At 37.0% G+C, this 16904-nt stretch overlaps 1 protein-coding gene across 2 annotated transcripts in view; it reads left to right on the plus strand.

Annotated features, from left to right (window-relative positions):
- The window catches only part of UBE2Q2 (ubiquitin conjugating enzyme E2 Q2), a 60899-nt gene that overhangs the window by 41817 nt on the left and 2178 nt on the right, over positions 1–16904 (plus strand). For both annotated transcript variants that reach the window (XM_021099010.1, XM_021099009.1), the window contains 4 exons: positions 2786–2844; positions 8133–8181; positions 8658–8753; positions 15232–15298. In XM_021099010.1, the coding sequence (XP_020954669.1) occupies positions 2786–2844; positions 8133–8181; positions 8658–8753; positions 15232–15298 (271 nt within the window). The remainder of the gene's footprint in view (positions 1–2785; positions 2845–8132; positions 8182–8657; positions 8754–15231; positions 15299–16904) is intronic.

A 16904-nucleotide genomic window follows, 5' to 3' on the forward strand; every position in this document is an offset into this window, starting at 1 on the left:
TTAAGTTGGTTTCTTGTGCGGGTAGATTTCTTCTTATCTGCCTTGCAGTAGATCTAAGATTATCTGTCTTAGCCATCAGAAGTGCGTGTTTATTTCCTCTTATCAGGGTTAAATTTTTATAGTTTATGTGTTCCTCTGAATCTTACTCGAGGATGGTAGAGATATGGAGTTAAAGTAAGTTACTAGAATTACGCTGGTTATTCTTCCAGTTAAAACTATATTTTTGTGTTCCTTAGAAGTAACTAGATGAAACAGTGGTTTGTTTTAACTCCCTTACCTGCAAATTGGTTTTTAAAAATTTTCTATTATTTCACACATACTTTATGTTTGCAAATTGTTTTTTTTAGGAGCCATTGTTTCTCTACCCACTTTTATTTGAACATAGAAACTGGAGGTAATTCCTCTTAGACTTCCTGATAATCTTCATTGGAGGCAGTATGCTGTTACCCTACACCTCTGTTGTAGGAAGGCGTGGGGAAGCCTTCTTGGCCTCCTGAGCACCAAGACACTGACCTCTAACACCCTTGGCCACCTCAGCTCCCATCTTTACTTCAGTTCATTAAGAGAAAAAAAATTGTTGTTCTTTTGGACACCTCAGTTTCCAGGACTCAAATTTGAAAAACAGAATTGTACAGCCTGAGAATTAGCTGAGGTTCCTTTTTCTCATCTTGTCTTCATATATTTTTGTCAGATCTGATGATTTCTGTCAGATTAATTGGAGCATTTCTATTTGCATTTAATGTTATTGCTATTTGGGTTTAAACCCACTATTTGTCCTTCTTGCTCTATCCTTTTTTCTTCTCATTCTGTTGTGTTTTTTTAAATTACTCGTTTCCCACCTCTGTTAGCTTGATACTTATCATTCCTTTAACTCTTTTAGTACCTTACAGTTACAGAACATATCCTTAGCTTGTCAAAATCTAATGTAATTTGTGGTTTTCTTATTCCTTGTCAAAACAAAGACCTTCGAACATGTACTCTCTGCCAAATATGTGCTGATGCTATGCATTTTAGTTCTATATTTATTTAAAACCTTATATATCATTGTTACATAATAAGTCAATATTCATTTAGATCTGTGTGAATATTAGCTCTTTTCATGGTTTTTACTCTCCAGATTTCCATCTAGGATCTTCTTTCTGTTGCCCAAAGAATATCCTTTGTTGTTTCTTCTAGTGTAGGTCTGCTTCTAAGAAAATGTCTTTATTTGGACTTCATTTTTGGAAAGTATTTTCATTGAGCACAGATTTTTATGTTGGAAGTTCTTTTAGAACCTCAGTGATATCATTTCTGTAATATAACATCCATTGGAAGTAGTTATAGTGCTTAAGTTGTATGAAGTCTTTAATCGGTTTTGGAAATTCTCAGACAATATCTCTTCAAATATTGCTTCTGTCTCATTCTCTCTTCTTCTAGGACTCAACGTGTATGATTAGCCATTTCTTTTCTTTTTTTTTTTTTCGTTTTAGGGCCACACCCATGGCATATGGCGTTTCCCAGGGTAGGGGTCCAGTCAGAGCTACAACTGCCGGCATACGCCACAGCAATGCAGGATCTGAGCCGTGTTACACACCGAGTGAGGCCAGGGATCGAACCTGCAACCTCATGGTTCCTAGTCGGATTCATTTCTGCTGTGCCATAGCAGGAACTCCATGATTAGCCATTTCAATACATTTCCTTCTGTCTTCTTATCTGCATTTTTCTACTTTGCTCTCTCTCTTGGCTTCATTTGGGATGTTATCTAACCTACTTTTCTAGCATGCTGAATTTCTTTAAGACTCTGTAGTGGTTAAACTCATCCATTAAGTTATTAATTTAACTCATTGTATTTATAAGCTTTACAATTTCTGTATAGTTCTTTTTTGGAATTTTAATTTTCTGCCAGGGTTTTTAACCTTGCCTTTTCTTGAACATATTCAGCATAATTATTTTTAAACATGTGTCTCATAACTCTTAACTTGACCCCTTGTAGTTTCATCTGTAGTTTGCTTCTCATTTTCTGATCATGTCATCTTTAGGTCTTCTGTGACTGGTTATTTTTGGTGTTAGACATTATATATGAAAAATTAGAGCATTAATTTGAAACCTTGGATGCTGTTTCTTTATGGAGAAGATGTGCATTTGCTCCTGTCAGGTGCTTGGGCAGTAGCAGCCCAGGATCATTGAATCCAAAAAGGCATTGAGATGATATAAAGGTGGCAGTTTGCAGTTTGTCCTTCAGAATCCCAACCTAAAGTGTGGGGGACTTATAAAGGCCTCCCGTGGTGGACCCCGAGCTACAGATTTTAATCTTCCTACCCCTGGGAGTCTGAGTTCTTCATAGCCTCCTAACCGCTTAGCTTTTCCTCTTGTAATTGAAAGAGAACTCAAGAGGAAAAAAAAAACCCACTCTCTGGGATTCCCTTTCTCTTCCTGGTCTTAGCTCTACAATGGTATGTTTTATTTACCTGTCCTAGTTCTTAGCTAGAGCATTGATTGATCCAAATTACCTAGTCTTATCATTATTGGAATGGTTCCTTTTATATAGTTCTATTGGACATGGACCTCCTTTGTATATTTCCTAAGTTTACAAATACACTGTTCTGTTTGTGCCTGGCTTAATTAACTTCATTTTATTTGCTCTGTTTTTCAATTCATTTCATTTCATTTTGGGGGACTGTTTTTACTTTTAATGACCCTCATTCATCTTTAGATAATGTACATGTTCTTTATAGACTAGTTTTAAATCTTCTTAATACAGTATTAAGGATATTCTTAAAATTAAACTTGCTTATTTGTTTTTTAGGATAATTTTCCATTTGATCCTCCATTTGTTCGAGTGGTGTTACCTGTTCTCTCAGGAGGGTAAGTTTAAGTGATCAGTTTCTTTGATAGTCCACAGTAGAATCATTTGGAGGGCTAGTTAACAGCTTGGAGGCCTAGAATGCTAGGCTTTATTATCTCAAGGTTTCTGACTGAGTAGGACTGGAGTAGGGCCTGAGAATTTGCATTTCTAAGATGGTCTCTGGTGAGTCTGAGGTTCCAGCCAGGGAGCCATAGTTTGAGAGTCATCCATATAAACCGTTATGTTTATAGGTAGAGTTTTTTTTTTTTTTTTTTTTTAAGATTTTATTTTTTATTTATTTATTTTTTTTAGGGCCACACCCACGGCATATGGAAGTTCCCAGGCTAGGGGTCGAATCGCAGCGGCAGCCAGCAGCCTATGCCACAGCCACAACAATGTAGGATCTGAGCCGCGTCTGCAACCTACACCACAGCTCATGGCAACACCGGATCCTTAACCCACTCAGCGAGGCCAGGCATCAAACCCGCATCCTCATGGATCCTAGTCGGGTTCATTAACTGCTGAGCCACAACGAGAACTCCCATATTGAGTTTTTAAAGAAATTACCAAACTTTCTTTTGAGAACACTTTACCATTTTACATAGCTACCAAGAATCTGTAAGTGATCAACTTTCTCCACATCCTTGTCAGCCTTTGGTGATGTCACTTGATTTTATTTTAGCTGTTCTGTTAGGTGTGTAGTGATATCTCATTGTGGTTTTAACCTGAGTTTCCCTAATGAATACTCCCCAGTGTTGAAATCTTTCCTGTGCTTATTTGACAACCTGATATACTCTTCCAAAAGATACTTTGTTCATGTATTTTGCTGGTTTTCTAACTGGATTGTTACTTTGTTGCATATTGAAAGCTTTTTGTATATTCTACATAGTAGTCCTTTGTTGGATATATGGTTTTAAAATTTCTTCTAGTGTGTTGCTTCATTTCATCTTAACAAAATCTTTTGTAGAATGGTGTTGATAAAGTCAAATCTATAGATATTTTTCCTTTTATAGATTAATGCTTTCCTCTCCAGTCCTCTTGTTGCCACGTTTCCCTCTCTGAGCTAATTCCCCCAGTTGTCTTTCAGCTCCCAATACCCAGCAGATTTTCCTCATGATTTCCATATACACTTAGTCCTTTGCTTAGAATATTGCTCCCACTCACACCTCCACTCCTGCAGGTCTCAGCTTGTTTGCCACTCTTTTGATGTGCTGTTTCTGACCACCAAATTTAAAATAAGCCTCCTGGTTTTTTCCTTCTCAAAGAACTCTGGTCCCCCTCTCCACTTTATTAACATCTGAGGGCAGGGTCATGTCAGTTTTCTTCACTGGATACTCTCTCTGTATCTGACTCAGTGTTTAGCATACATACTATATATGCAGTAAACATTTGTGAATGAATGAACAAGAAAAGAAAATAGAGCAACATGTAGGCAGTTTAGAGTAATATACAATTCCCAGTCCACTGGGTTTTTTTTTTTTTTTTTTTTTTTTTTTTTCCGGCCTTTTAGGGCCTCACCTGTGGCATATGAAAGTTCCCAGGCTAGGGGTCAGTTCCCAGGCTAGGAGTCGAGTCGGAGCTACAGCTGCCGGCCTATACCACAGCCACAGCAACGTGGGATCCGAGCTGCGTCTGCAACCTATACCACAGCTCTCGGGAAAGACTGGATCCTTGACCCACTAAGTGAGGCCAGGGATCAAACCTTCATCCTCATGGATATTGGTCGGATTTGTTTCTGCTGCGCCACAGCAGGAACTCCTCCACTGGTATTTTTATGAGCTGTTTTATTGCGCCACCAATACTTGGCTGTTTTTCTTGATTAGTTCAGGGCGTAGTGTAGTGAGAATCATAAAGATTATTTTGTTATCTCACCATTACATTGTGAGAGAACTTTGTAGGCAACTGAAGATGCTTTATTCCTGATATGTATTCTTTGTGCCCTAGTCATCCAGAAGAGAATTATTCTACTTCTAGATGACCATGGGTGGTTTCTGTCTATACTGAGAGAATCTTAAGAAAATGATTTTAAATGTCAGCATTTTCTTTTATTCCTCTCCAGGTCTCTGCTCTTAGAATCCATGGCCCCTTTCCTTACATCAAAGAAGGATCATGACTATTTTATGTGGGCCGATAAACTTTCCTTTTTTTTTTTTTTTTTTTTTTTTAATGTGATCATTGTCAAAGATTTGAGTATAATCTAAAAATTTTATTTCTTATCTCTGTTTTTTGGATCCTTTAATAATAATGTTGTGTGATTAATGGCATCTCTTGTCCCTTCAAAGCATTAAGTGATCATCCTAGATTATGGGTAGGGAGGTTAGCTGGCAAACATTCTTGCAAGAACCTCCTAGTAAAACAAAAATTTTGTAAACTGAATGCCTGCAGAGACTGAGCTTAGGATAGTATTTGCTCTACAACTTTGGCAAGTGAAAACTTGTTTAAGTTGAAAATATTACTGGGCCTGTATGTTTGGCATGTTATTTTTAGATGACCCTTAGATAATTGTTTCCAGTGTCCTTGCATTGTGTAAATATTCAGTAGGAACTCGTGTTTGGAGGCACAGAGCAGTAAGGACTTAGAACACATCCATAAAATGATACAATACAGAAGTAGAATTGACCACACCATTTAGATATATATACTGCTGATAGAATATATTAAGAAGAAGTTTATTAAGTGTATATTAAGGAAAAGTTTAATTTGCACCAATATATATTTATCTCACTTTTTGTGGAGGTACTAGAACTACTCTGTCTTGTGTTCAGACGTGCAATGAACATTTTGGTAGCTATTATGTGCTTATAGAAAATGGACTTTCTTTTGACCTACAAGTATGAAAACTTCCCTTCCCTCCTGACAAGACTCTCCACCCCCTAAATGATGAGTAGAGTGCTAAAAGGGAAGGTGGTGGGAGTTCCTGCTATGATGCAGGGGGTTAAGAATCTGACTGCAGTGGTTAGGGTTTTGATCCCTGGCTCTGCTCAGTGGATTAAAGGATCTGGTATTGCCACAGCTGTGGTGTAGGTCACAGCTGTGGCTTGGATTCAGTCCCTGACCTGGGAAATTCCATGCGCTGCGGGTGCAGCCTATCAATCAATCAGTCAATCAGTCAATCAATTGATGCATGCATACATACATACATACATACATACAGTAAGTGGTAGTTGGGTAATTGGTAACTCAATGTCGTCTACATATCTCCCTTTCCTAAAGTGAGTTTCTGTTTAGCATTTCAGAAGTATAAGGACCAAGAATGGTATTAACTCGTTAACCAAGTACTAGACTTTGAGCAGTTTTGGAGGAACTAAAATCCAAATGAGAACTTGGATCTTGTAATTCTGTTAAACCAGCAAGTGCTTAATTAATTGATTTTTTGTATTTTTAGGCTCAGAGCCATGGCATGTGGAAGTTCCCATGCTAGGGGTCCAGTTGGAGCTACAGCTGCTGGCCTCTGACACAGCTATAGCAATAAGGGATCCGAGCCACATCTGTGGGCTACCCCACAGCTCACTGCAATGCTGGATCCTTAACCCATTGAGCGAGACCAGGGATTGAACCCGAGTCCTCACAGATACTAGTTGGGTTTGTTACCACTGAGCCACAATGGAAACTCCAGCAAGTGCTTATTTAAAGCTGACAATATACAAGATAAACTTTGAGCCCAGTGGGAGATTGAAATAATTGGAGACAGGTTTCTGAGTTTTAGGAACAGAGGAAAATACAAAGTTTAAAAATCCCATGATTCTACTTCCAAATTCAGTTTTTTTGGAGTGTTTTTCTTTTCTTCCTATGAAACTTTTACTTTGAAAGTTCCCAGAAGTTGGGACAAACAAGTAAGAGAGACAGTTGCCTAAATTCTCCAGGATGAGGGGAGTTACTGACAAATTCCTTTTAGTGAATAATTTTCTCTGTAACTGTTATTACCAATGGTCTCTAGTAGAAGTTTTTAGATTTCTCACTTCTCTGTAATTTGGAGGTATTTGGTTAGCTAGAGTGCAAAATTTACAGGCTTGAATGGTCTTGGCAAGTTTTATGGGGTGAGGGGTGTGGTGGGGGATGGCATTTGGAAGAGTAGACAGCAGAAGGAATCTCAGGCAAGGGATGTCAGAGGCAGAGTCCCAGAAGACAGAAAAAAATTGTGGTAGACCCAGTTTTCACATAGACCTAATCAGTAGTCTTAGCTTATGTATTTTTTTTTTTTGCTTTTTTGCTTTTTGCCATTTTTAGGGCCGCTCCCTCAGCATATGGAAGTTCCCAGGCTAGGGGTCTGATTGGAGCTATAGCCACCAGCCTACACCACAGCCACAGCAACACAGGATCCGAGCTGCATCTGTGACCTACACCACAGCTCACGGCAACACGGGATCCTTAACCCACTGAGCAAGGCCAGGGATCGAACCCACAACCTCATGGTTCCTAGTTGGATTCATTAACCACTGAGCCACGATGGTGACTCCATTAGCTTATGTATTTTCAAGATGACCAGTTTTTCTTCTATAATTATCATTCCTTTGATTTTTATTTTAGGCATGTATTAAATAATGTATTTTAAAGTTTAACATTAAAGGAGGGATTATTTTGAGAAAGCGTTAAAAGGTTGAAGAACTTTGATCTAAATAATGATTTCCTAAGGGACATCTGGGAAGATCCCAGCAATTGTCCTTGGTTCAGAGAACAATCCTTAGCACTAGAGAGGGAAGTAGAGGAGTCCCAGAAAGGGGCTCCATGGTCATGACCTTTTGAGCCTCATAAGAGAATGAAAAAAATTTTTAACTATAAATGCAGATGTTCATTATCATAGATAGAACAGAATCACTACTACTGCTAGAGGAAAAATTCTTGGCTCAATAACATGATGATGGAGAAATTTTCAGATGAGTAGAACAGTCGAAGGCCATTTAAGGAAACTTTTCTCCTGCCCCTGTTCTCTGGAATATTTCGGGCTAAGTTTTTAGTTTCTGATATTTTAAAAGTTTTTTTTTTGTTGTTTGTTTGTCTTTTTGTCTTTTTGCCATTTCTTCGTTCCTAGTCGGATTCGTTAACCACTGCGCCACGACGGGAACTCCCTTTAAAAGTTTTTTAAAAGCATTCTCTTATTAAGAACCTTTTTTTTTTTTTTAAAGCAAACTATTAGATGATGACATCAGAATTTTAAAATTACCTTTATTTCTGTAACCATAACAACTCTTTGTGTTTTTTGCATGTTATCTTCTAAACTTTACTTGTGTACATACTTTCTTAGTAATGGTACTTTAAAAATTAAGGAGGAGTACCGAGATCTATAGAATTTATATGATTTCTTTTTAAGGTACGTGTTGGGTGGCGGAGCATTATGCATGGAACTGCTTACAAAACAGGTACTCATGTTTTCTTATGGTACTCATGTTTTTCAACCTTCTTAGAGTGTTTTAATTATGTAAATTAGATTCAAAGTGGAAACAGTTCTTTGTAATAGTAGCTACTTTAAAATAACTTTTGTGTTTTTATTGCTAATAGCACCTACTTCTAATAATTGAAGCTATTTAAAAAAAATAAGGAAAGCTATTTAAGTCAGTAAAATGATGTTGTACTTAGTGCTTAATATATGCTAGGATGGGCAATAAGAGTGATGTATATTTAAAGTTAGGATTTGCTCATGTTTGGTTTGGTTTGGGTTTTTTTTGGTGTGTGTGAGGTTTTGGAAATGGTCCAACTTTACTTTTACCAACTGACTACAAAATTCTTAACATTAATTTGCTGTTATTGAATTGTTATATGCCATTGTCTTAAGCTTTCCTAAGTGGGCATCAGGAATACCATTGTGTTTTAGAGAAGTGTTTTCTTCTTTATGTAGGGCTGGAGCAGTGCCTACTCAATAGAATCGGTCATCATGCAAATCAATGCCACTTTAGTCAAAGGCAAAGCCAGAGTGCAGTTTGGAGCAAATAAGGTACTTTTACTAAGAATATCACATAAACTATAAGATATATTTCCTGTGATTTTATGAAGTTTCTTTCTTTTAGTCTTTGTATTTCCATTATAGAAACTGTGCCTATAAATATTATTTTTATATAGTAATATGTAAATAAATTATATGTAGTTGTAAGTTTCCCACAATTGAGATCATGTTGTAGTAGTTAATTCCCAGTGAGTATTTATGTGCTAACGTCTAAACTTTTTGCTTGTATTAACTTTCAGTCTCTTAATAACCTAAAAGTAGGTACTGTTATTGTCTTTTTTAGATGATGAAACTAAAACACACGGAAATTAGGTAACTCATCTAAGGTCACAGGTGGCAGAATGAATATTGGAACTAGACATTCTGGCTGTTAGTCTCTGTTCTTAACTACTGAGTTTTTTCTTTTTCCACTTAACTGTATCAGAAATATTTTCCTGTGTCTAATTGTAGAATTGTAGTTGTCTATAAATACCTAAGTGGACCAGGATATACTCTGAAGTTAGTATGGTTTAGAAAAATATTTGTGTGATGGAAATCATCCTAATCTAACATTTAAAAACATCTGGCTGTTCCTAAAGTTCCTTGAGAATTTTGTATTAAATGCCTATCCAGATAGTATTAAATCTAAACAGGTATATATACTGTATTGCACATCAAATCATGAACCACTAGAATCTTAACTCACAGAAGAAGCAAAAAATTGAAGAAGCTGTTTTAAAAAATTATTTATTTTTACTTTTTACATTTACCTTTTTAAACAGCTATTTCTTTGTACTTGAACAAAATACCATTTTAACTAAATTCTAGAAGTTAATTGAAAAGTAGTTAATTGCTTAACTACATTTAACTAGCATTTCTTAAATGTATATATTTTAGATATTTTAAATGCGGCAATAGAATGGTGTATTGGAACATCAAAATTTTATTTTTCTAGTGACAGAATTTATGCTTACTACACAATTTCTAAAGTAGAAACAAATACAAACTAAAAAAGTCATCTGGAGTTCCTATCATGGCTCAGTGGAAACAAATCTGACTAGTACCATGAGGACACACGGTTTGATCCTTGGCCTCACTCAGTGGGTTAAGGATCTGGCATTACCAGGAGCTGTGGTGTAGGTCGCAGATGTGGCTGGGATCTGGCATTGCTGTGGCTGTGCTGTAGGCTGGCAGCTCTAGCTCTGACTAGACCTCTAGCCTGAGAACCTCCATATGCCGAGGGTGTGGCCCTAAAAAGACAAAAAAAATTAAAAAAAAATTAAAAAGTCATCTATAATTTGACTATCTTAGAGATATTATTAACCTTTTGGTGTACTTCTAGTCTTGTAAATTTTCTTCCTGGCATTTATTTATATGTAGAACTTGATGTTAAATTTTATCACTTTTTTAAAAATAGCATGTTTTTCTCATTAATAGAAAATACAAAAGGCTTAGAAACGTCATCTTTTTGATTAACTGATAGAACATTTTTACCTGTAACTCACTATGTTAAGTTACCTCTCTGGGCATCTTTTTCTTTACCTGAAATACAATTGGTCTGGATTTTTTTTTTTTTCCATTTTTAAAACTCAATAATAGCAATACTTCATCTTTGTTCAATGCTTTTATTCCCTTGGAATCAATCAATTTCAATATAATAACCTTAAACCTTTATATCTTCATGATTGTAGTTTTGTTAGCAAGTAAATATAACCATTTTACATAGAGTGCCGAGTCAGGCAGCTAAATATGTTTACATATTAAAGTATGTCTTAGAAGGGGAATTTTTTTTTTAATTAAAGTGAAAGCTTACCCTTCTTTTTTTTTTTTTTTTTTTTTTCTTAAACATTTGTCAGCTAAGAATGTGGAAATGTTTCATGATGTAATGTTTTACATTATAGGATTATATACCCAGCAGGGAATGGTCTGAATGTTAACTTTAAAAATAACTTATCAAAAAAGTAAGGTGATAAATGGTGTTAAAAATATGCTACCATTTGTGTGTGAGAGAGAGACAAAGACGTTTTAAGATATGCTCTTATAAGCAGAGACTGTCTGGAAGGATATTGAACAAAGTACTAACAACTTTCTGATAAGGGAGTATTGAAATATTGAGGTGACAGGGTGGGTTAGAGATGGGAGGGAGACTTGACTGTAAATCATTTCTACTCTCTAAATTTTCTTTTCCATACAACTAGTACTTCAAAAATATTTAAAACATAGGAGTTCCCACTGTGCACAGTGGGTTAATAATCTGACTGCAGCCACTCAGGTTGCTAAAGAGGCCCAGGTTCTATCCTTGGCCTTGCACAGTGGGTTAAAGGATCCTGCATAGCTGCAGTTGTGGCTCGAATTCAACCCCTGGTCTGGGAACTTCCATATGCCATGGGGTGTGGCCATTAAAAATTAAAAATAAATAAATAAACATTAAAAAATACTATCAGCTGTTGGTTCAAAATAAATGAGTTTGTCTCCTAAAAATATTACTAAAATGTTATCAATACACATAAGTACTGGAAATAGAAAAAAATTGCCCATCTGCACATGAAATTTGGAGATAGGGTCAGATTGATAGAGCTGAGGATCTGCAGGTCTGTGCCATTAGCTCACCTCGGCCCAGCTAGCAGGAGTGGAGAGCAAGCCCTGGGACAGAAGGGTGATGGCAAGGCTGATGTTCTCTTCAGTTACCATGGAATACAGGCTGTAACATTGACTCTATACTATAGTGAGAAAGCCTTCTAAACTAGGGGTCTGATCAATGACTTTTTAGCAGAAATTGGGAGTTTAGATAGGCAACACAGTGCCTTTTAAGAAGCTTCCATTCACTATGTGGAGGATGGTAGTTGAGCTAAATAGTGAAGTCCTAGAACACACAGCCCTTGGGGATGCTCCTAACCTATTTCTAGAATCAGTAAGGACATCTTTCCTATAGCCTATAGACCTCCAGTTGTTTACCTACAGGATCCCCTAGTCAGTGATCACATTCAGGTAAGAGAAGTGATTTTTTAATTTTTCTTCAGGAGGAGTTGTTACCTATACTAAGCAGTTCAGTCTTCTATTTATAAATGAGCAAGATTGGGGAGCTGAATCTGAGAACCTTGCATAATAATCTTGAGATTCTCCAAGAGGACTAAAGTGGTTTCATGTTAGTGGTACCCACAATCCTCAGCAGCAGCAGACACAGACACTCTTTAGAGGAAAGTGTTTCTGATTTAAGCCTGTGGGATTCCCGAAGATTAAAATCAAGCAAATAGAAAAGAAAGAAAGAAAGAAAAATATTGCACCGCTGTGGTGCAATAGGGTTGGCAGCATCTCTGCAGCACCAGGGTGCGGGTTCAATCCCCAGCCCAGCACAGTGGGTTACAGGATTTGGTGTTGCCATAGCTGCAGTGTAGGTTGCAACTGCAGCTTGGATCTGATCCATGGCCTGAGAACTCCATATGCTGCTGAGCCGCCAAAGGGGGGGGGAGAGTCAAGCAAATAGGAATTGAGTGAAAGATACAAGCACATAAATAGACAACCTAACATACATGAGAACTGGCAGAAACAATAAGATACACATTCCCCAAAGATTTTAGGTATTGAAATTAACAGATATTAAATTGTGAGAAAATGAATAGTTAAATGTAAAATCTAGTGTAAAGGAAAAAGAATCATAAAATTGAGCAAATAAGACTAGGAATGATGAGACAAATCTGAAAAAGTATGAAATATAAATTAGAGAAATATTGAAATGTTAGACATGAAGAGAGAATAAATTGGCTCGAAATAAATCAATGTTTCACAGAGAGACATGGGGATAGACAGTACAGCAGAAGTTAAGAGAGGTAGAAGTCAGAATGAGGTCTAAAATATATCTTTGGAATCCCAGGAGGAGATAATAAAAATTATATTAAAAGGAGAGAGGAAATAGAAATTAGAAAGCAGAGTTGTAGAAGCAAGTCCAGATAAATAGCTCATAAAAAATATAAATGGACTAAAGGTACTAGTTACACAGATTGAATTAAGAAGTGGTTCTTGGAGTTCCCGTGGTGGCTCAGTGGTTAACGAATCCGACTAGGAACTATGAGGTTATGGGTTCGATCCCTGGCCTTGCTCAGTGGGTTAAGGATCCAGTGTTGGTGTGAGCTGTGAGCTGTGGCGTAGGCCGGCAGCTACAGCTCTGATTTTACCCCTAGCCTGGGAACCTCCATATGCCTCGGGTGCAGCCACAGAAAAGACAAAAAAAAAAAAAAAAAAAAGTGGTTCTTAAGAAGTGTATTTAAAATGTGAGAATACAAAGAGATTGAAAGTTGTTATTGGAGTTCCCATTGTGGCTCAGCAGGTTAAGAACCCAACATAGTGTCTGTGAGGATGTGGGTTTGATCCCTGGCTTCACTTAATCAGTTAAGGATTTGCCTTTGGTGCAATCTTTGGTGTAGGTCTCAGATGCAGCTTAGATCTTTTGTTGCCATGGCTGTGGTGTAGGCCAGCAGCTGCCGCTCCAATTCAACCCCTAGCCTGGGAACCTCCACATGCTACAGGTGTGGCCTTAAAAAAAAAAAAAAGAAAAAAAGAAAGTTACTGTTGCTGTTATTTTTTTTAAAGGAGGGGGATGATAAAGATATTCCAGTATAGGCATACCTTGGAGATATTAAAGGTTTGGTTCCAGACCTCTTTGATAAAGCCGGTCACATGAAATTTTTGGTTTCCCAGTGCATATGAAAGTTTACGTTATACTGTAGTTAAGTGTGAGCAATAGCACTGTCTAAAAACAATGTATATAACTTAATTAAAAAATACTTTATTGCTAAAAAATACTAACCATCATCAGAGCCTTCAGCGAGTTATAGTAATGACACCAAAGATCCCTGATCTCAGATCACCATAATAAATATTATAATGAAAAAGTTTGAATTATTATGAGAATTGCCAAAGTGTGACACAGACACAAAGCAAACAAATGCTTTCAAGGAAAATGGAACCTACAGGCTTGCTTGACGCAGGGTTGCCACAAACCTTCAATATTTAAAAAACACATTGCTGCTAGGTGCAGTAAAGCAAAGTGCAATAAAATGAGGTTAGCCTGTTATACACAGACAAATAGGTGATGTAGCTGGAGTATGATTTTGGAACAGAAAGCGTGAGTGACTACTTAATGATAAAAGTCTCATTTAACCAGGAGGATGTAATTTTTTACTTTTATCATGCTACCTGTCATTTGTTGGGAAAAAGCAGGGAACAGTGACTAACAACATAGGCTATGTGTTAATTTTCTTATATAACCTTAAGGATATACAAGGAAACTAAGAGTTGTAGTTAATTTGGGTGGAAGAAGGAGGATGGATGAGAGGAGGAACTGGATGGTTGAATAAGAGTTTTCACTTAGAATGTGTTTATACTTTTTTTATTCTTGTGCTGTGTGCATTTATTAAAAAAACTTATGACATAATATGTGTGTACTACTATGGAGAATGCTTATGATACATTAATTGGAAGTAAGGATGTAGGTCAGTTGTACTCATGGAGATAAAATTAATCCTAAATTTGGCCCCTTAAAAGAGGTTTAATCTAGAGGATAACAAAAGAAGACTCTTATAGTAAAAGCTTGGTGCCAATTTTGGACCTTCTTTATTTATTTTTTTGGTTGCACCTGTGGCATGCGGAAGTTCCTGGGCCAGAGATCAAACCTGCCACTTCTGTAACCAGGGCCATAGTAGTGACAATGCTGATTGTTAACCTGCTGAGCCATGAGGGAACTCTTTGTGGGCATTCTTTAGATTTTTATCTCAAAATGTAATTCATATGTGGAGTCCTTAAAGCCTAAGGAATGTTTCCTTATCTGAAGATAGTATTTTGTAGTTTGTTTTTTTTGTGTTTTGGGTTTTTTTGATGGAAGTTACGAGGAAGGGCGTTTTTCTACTTGTATACAAATAGCGTTCTTTAACGTTATTCATAAAACCTTGTACTTGTGCAGTGGTAGGAGGACTTTAAAAATGAACCGTGGGGAGTTCCCCGTGTGGCTCAGCAGTAATGAATCATTCTAGTATCCAGGCGCACATGGGTTTGATCCCTGGCCTCTCTCACTGAGTTAAGGATCTGGCCTTGCTGTGAGCTCTGGTGTAGGTAGCAGACGCGGCTCAGATCATGTTGCTGTGCTTGTTGTGTAGGCTGGCAGCTACAGCTCTGATTCAAGCCCTAGCCTGGGAATTTCCATATGCCACAGGGGCAGCACCCACCTCCCCAACCCCTATCCCCCAAAAAAGCAAAGAAGGGAAAAAAAAAAAAAAGAACTGTGACGCTTGTAGATTTTTAATAGAATACAGTTTTGGTTTTGTTATCCTTCTAAAATGGTAGAGAATAATGAAATTGAGGCATTTCTTTTTAAAATGAAAGTATATATATTTAGTGTTCTGTGTTCTCTTAAGCAGAGCAGCGATGCATCTATAAGTTATTTGTAATGATTTTATCTATTTATAGTTTTGATATAAAATGTATAATTCTCTTTCAGAATCAATATAATCTAGCAAGAGCCCAACAATCCTATAATTCCATTGTACAGATACATGAGAAAAATGGTACGTTTAATTCAATAAGTATTTATTGCCATTGATGAAATTTTACATAATGGACTGTTGATGTTTATCATGTTTTATTCATCTGTTTTTGCTTTAATTTATTTTAAAGAACAGTTGCCACAATAAAAAAAACTTTAACTTGAGGATACACACACTGCACTTCATTAAAAAAATCTTTGTATCCTAAATACTTGGCCTGGGAACTTGAGTCAGAGTAAAAAGATTTTTAAGTAAATTAAAGAATGAACCACTTCACTTACTTAAAATGTGTGGTATTTGGTTAGGAACCGAGTTAAAGCCAACTCTATAGGTCAAGTTTTTGCTATTAATATTGAGTAAGCGCAACCAGGATCATGAACCAGTTGTTTCTGAAACATATTCAGACTACTTAATGCTTTGTATATATTTATTTATTTAAGTAAAAAAGTTCTAGTTCAGTCTACACTTGAGAATTTGAGTTGTAAATTTTAAAAAGTTATCCAAATATCTTTCATAAATTGTATTGACCTTACTTTAAATTTTGCTTGTATTCACAATGCATGTTTGGAGTTTTGTGTCTAATAGTGAGGTAACAAGTATACTTGGAATCAGAAGACCTATTATCAAATGCCATGTGTTGTCACTCATTAGCTCTGTGACTCTGAGCAAGTCCCATTACTTCTCAGCCTCAGTTCAGTCTGTCTTGCCAAACTTGAGGAAAAAAAGAGTAGTGTGTTTTTATGGCACTTCAAAACCAAGTGCTGGAGTTCCCCGTCGTGGCGCAGTGGTTAACGAATCCGACTAGGAACCATGAGGTTGCGGGTTCAGTCCCTGCCCTTGCTCAGTGGGTTAACGATCCGGCGTTGCCCTGCGCTGTGGTGTAGGTTGCAGACGCGGCTCGGATCCCGCGTTGCTGTGGCTCTGGCGTAGGCCAGTGGCTACAGCTCTGATTCAACCCCTAGCCTGGGAACCTCCATATGCCTCGGGAGCGGCCCAAGAAATAGCAACAACAACAACAGCAACAACAAAAAAAAACCAAAAAAAAAAAAACCAAGTGCTGACATTCATGCTAGCTGGGGTAGGAAACCGATGCTTTTTTGTGCAAAGTAAATTAATAAGAAATAGTTGTTTTTTTTTTTTTTTTTCAAGGGTATTTACAGTAGAATGTTCTTTGCTAGAAGGTGGCAGTTTGTGACTTAAGATGTTTTATTTGCTCACTTTTAATAACAAAGCAAACTTGTCACTTTTATAGTGACTGCTTACTTCTGAAAGAATAGTACTCAAAACAGTTGTCAAGCTTCTGAAGAGGGAAATGAGAAAACTTGAGGACAAAGCTGGGTTATCATAATAATAGTCATCTCCCACACCCTAAATTAACAGATCCAAAGATGCCTGTATGCTACTTCATTAACCATGTGGAGACTCCACAAATCCTGGTATCTTCATACTATTCCAATGGCAGTTTCCTACCAATCGCTACTTAGTCTCATTTACCTTTTTAGAGAGGGCTTATATTTTTGCTGACCTTAGGAAACATACTGTTTTCTTATTTCTTATTTATTTTTTCTTAAAGCAGACGTTGTAGTGTGCATTCAAAAATGTTTATAGAAAGCACCGTACTTCGGAA

Source organism: Sus scrofa, chromosome 7, assembly GCF_000003025.6.
Source record: "Sus scrofa isolate TJ Tabasco breed Duroc chromosome 7, Sscrofa11.1, whole genome shotgun sequence".
NCBI lineage: Eukaryota > Metazoa > Chordata > Mammalia > Artiodactyla > Suidae > Sus > Sus scrofa.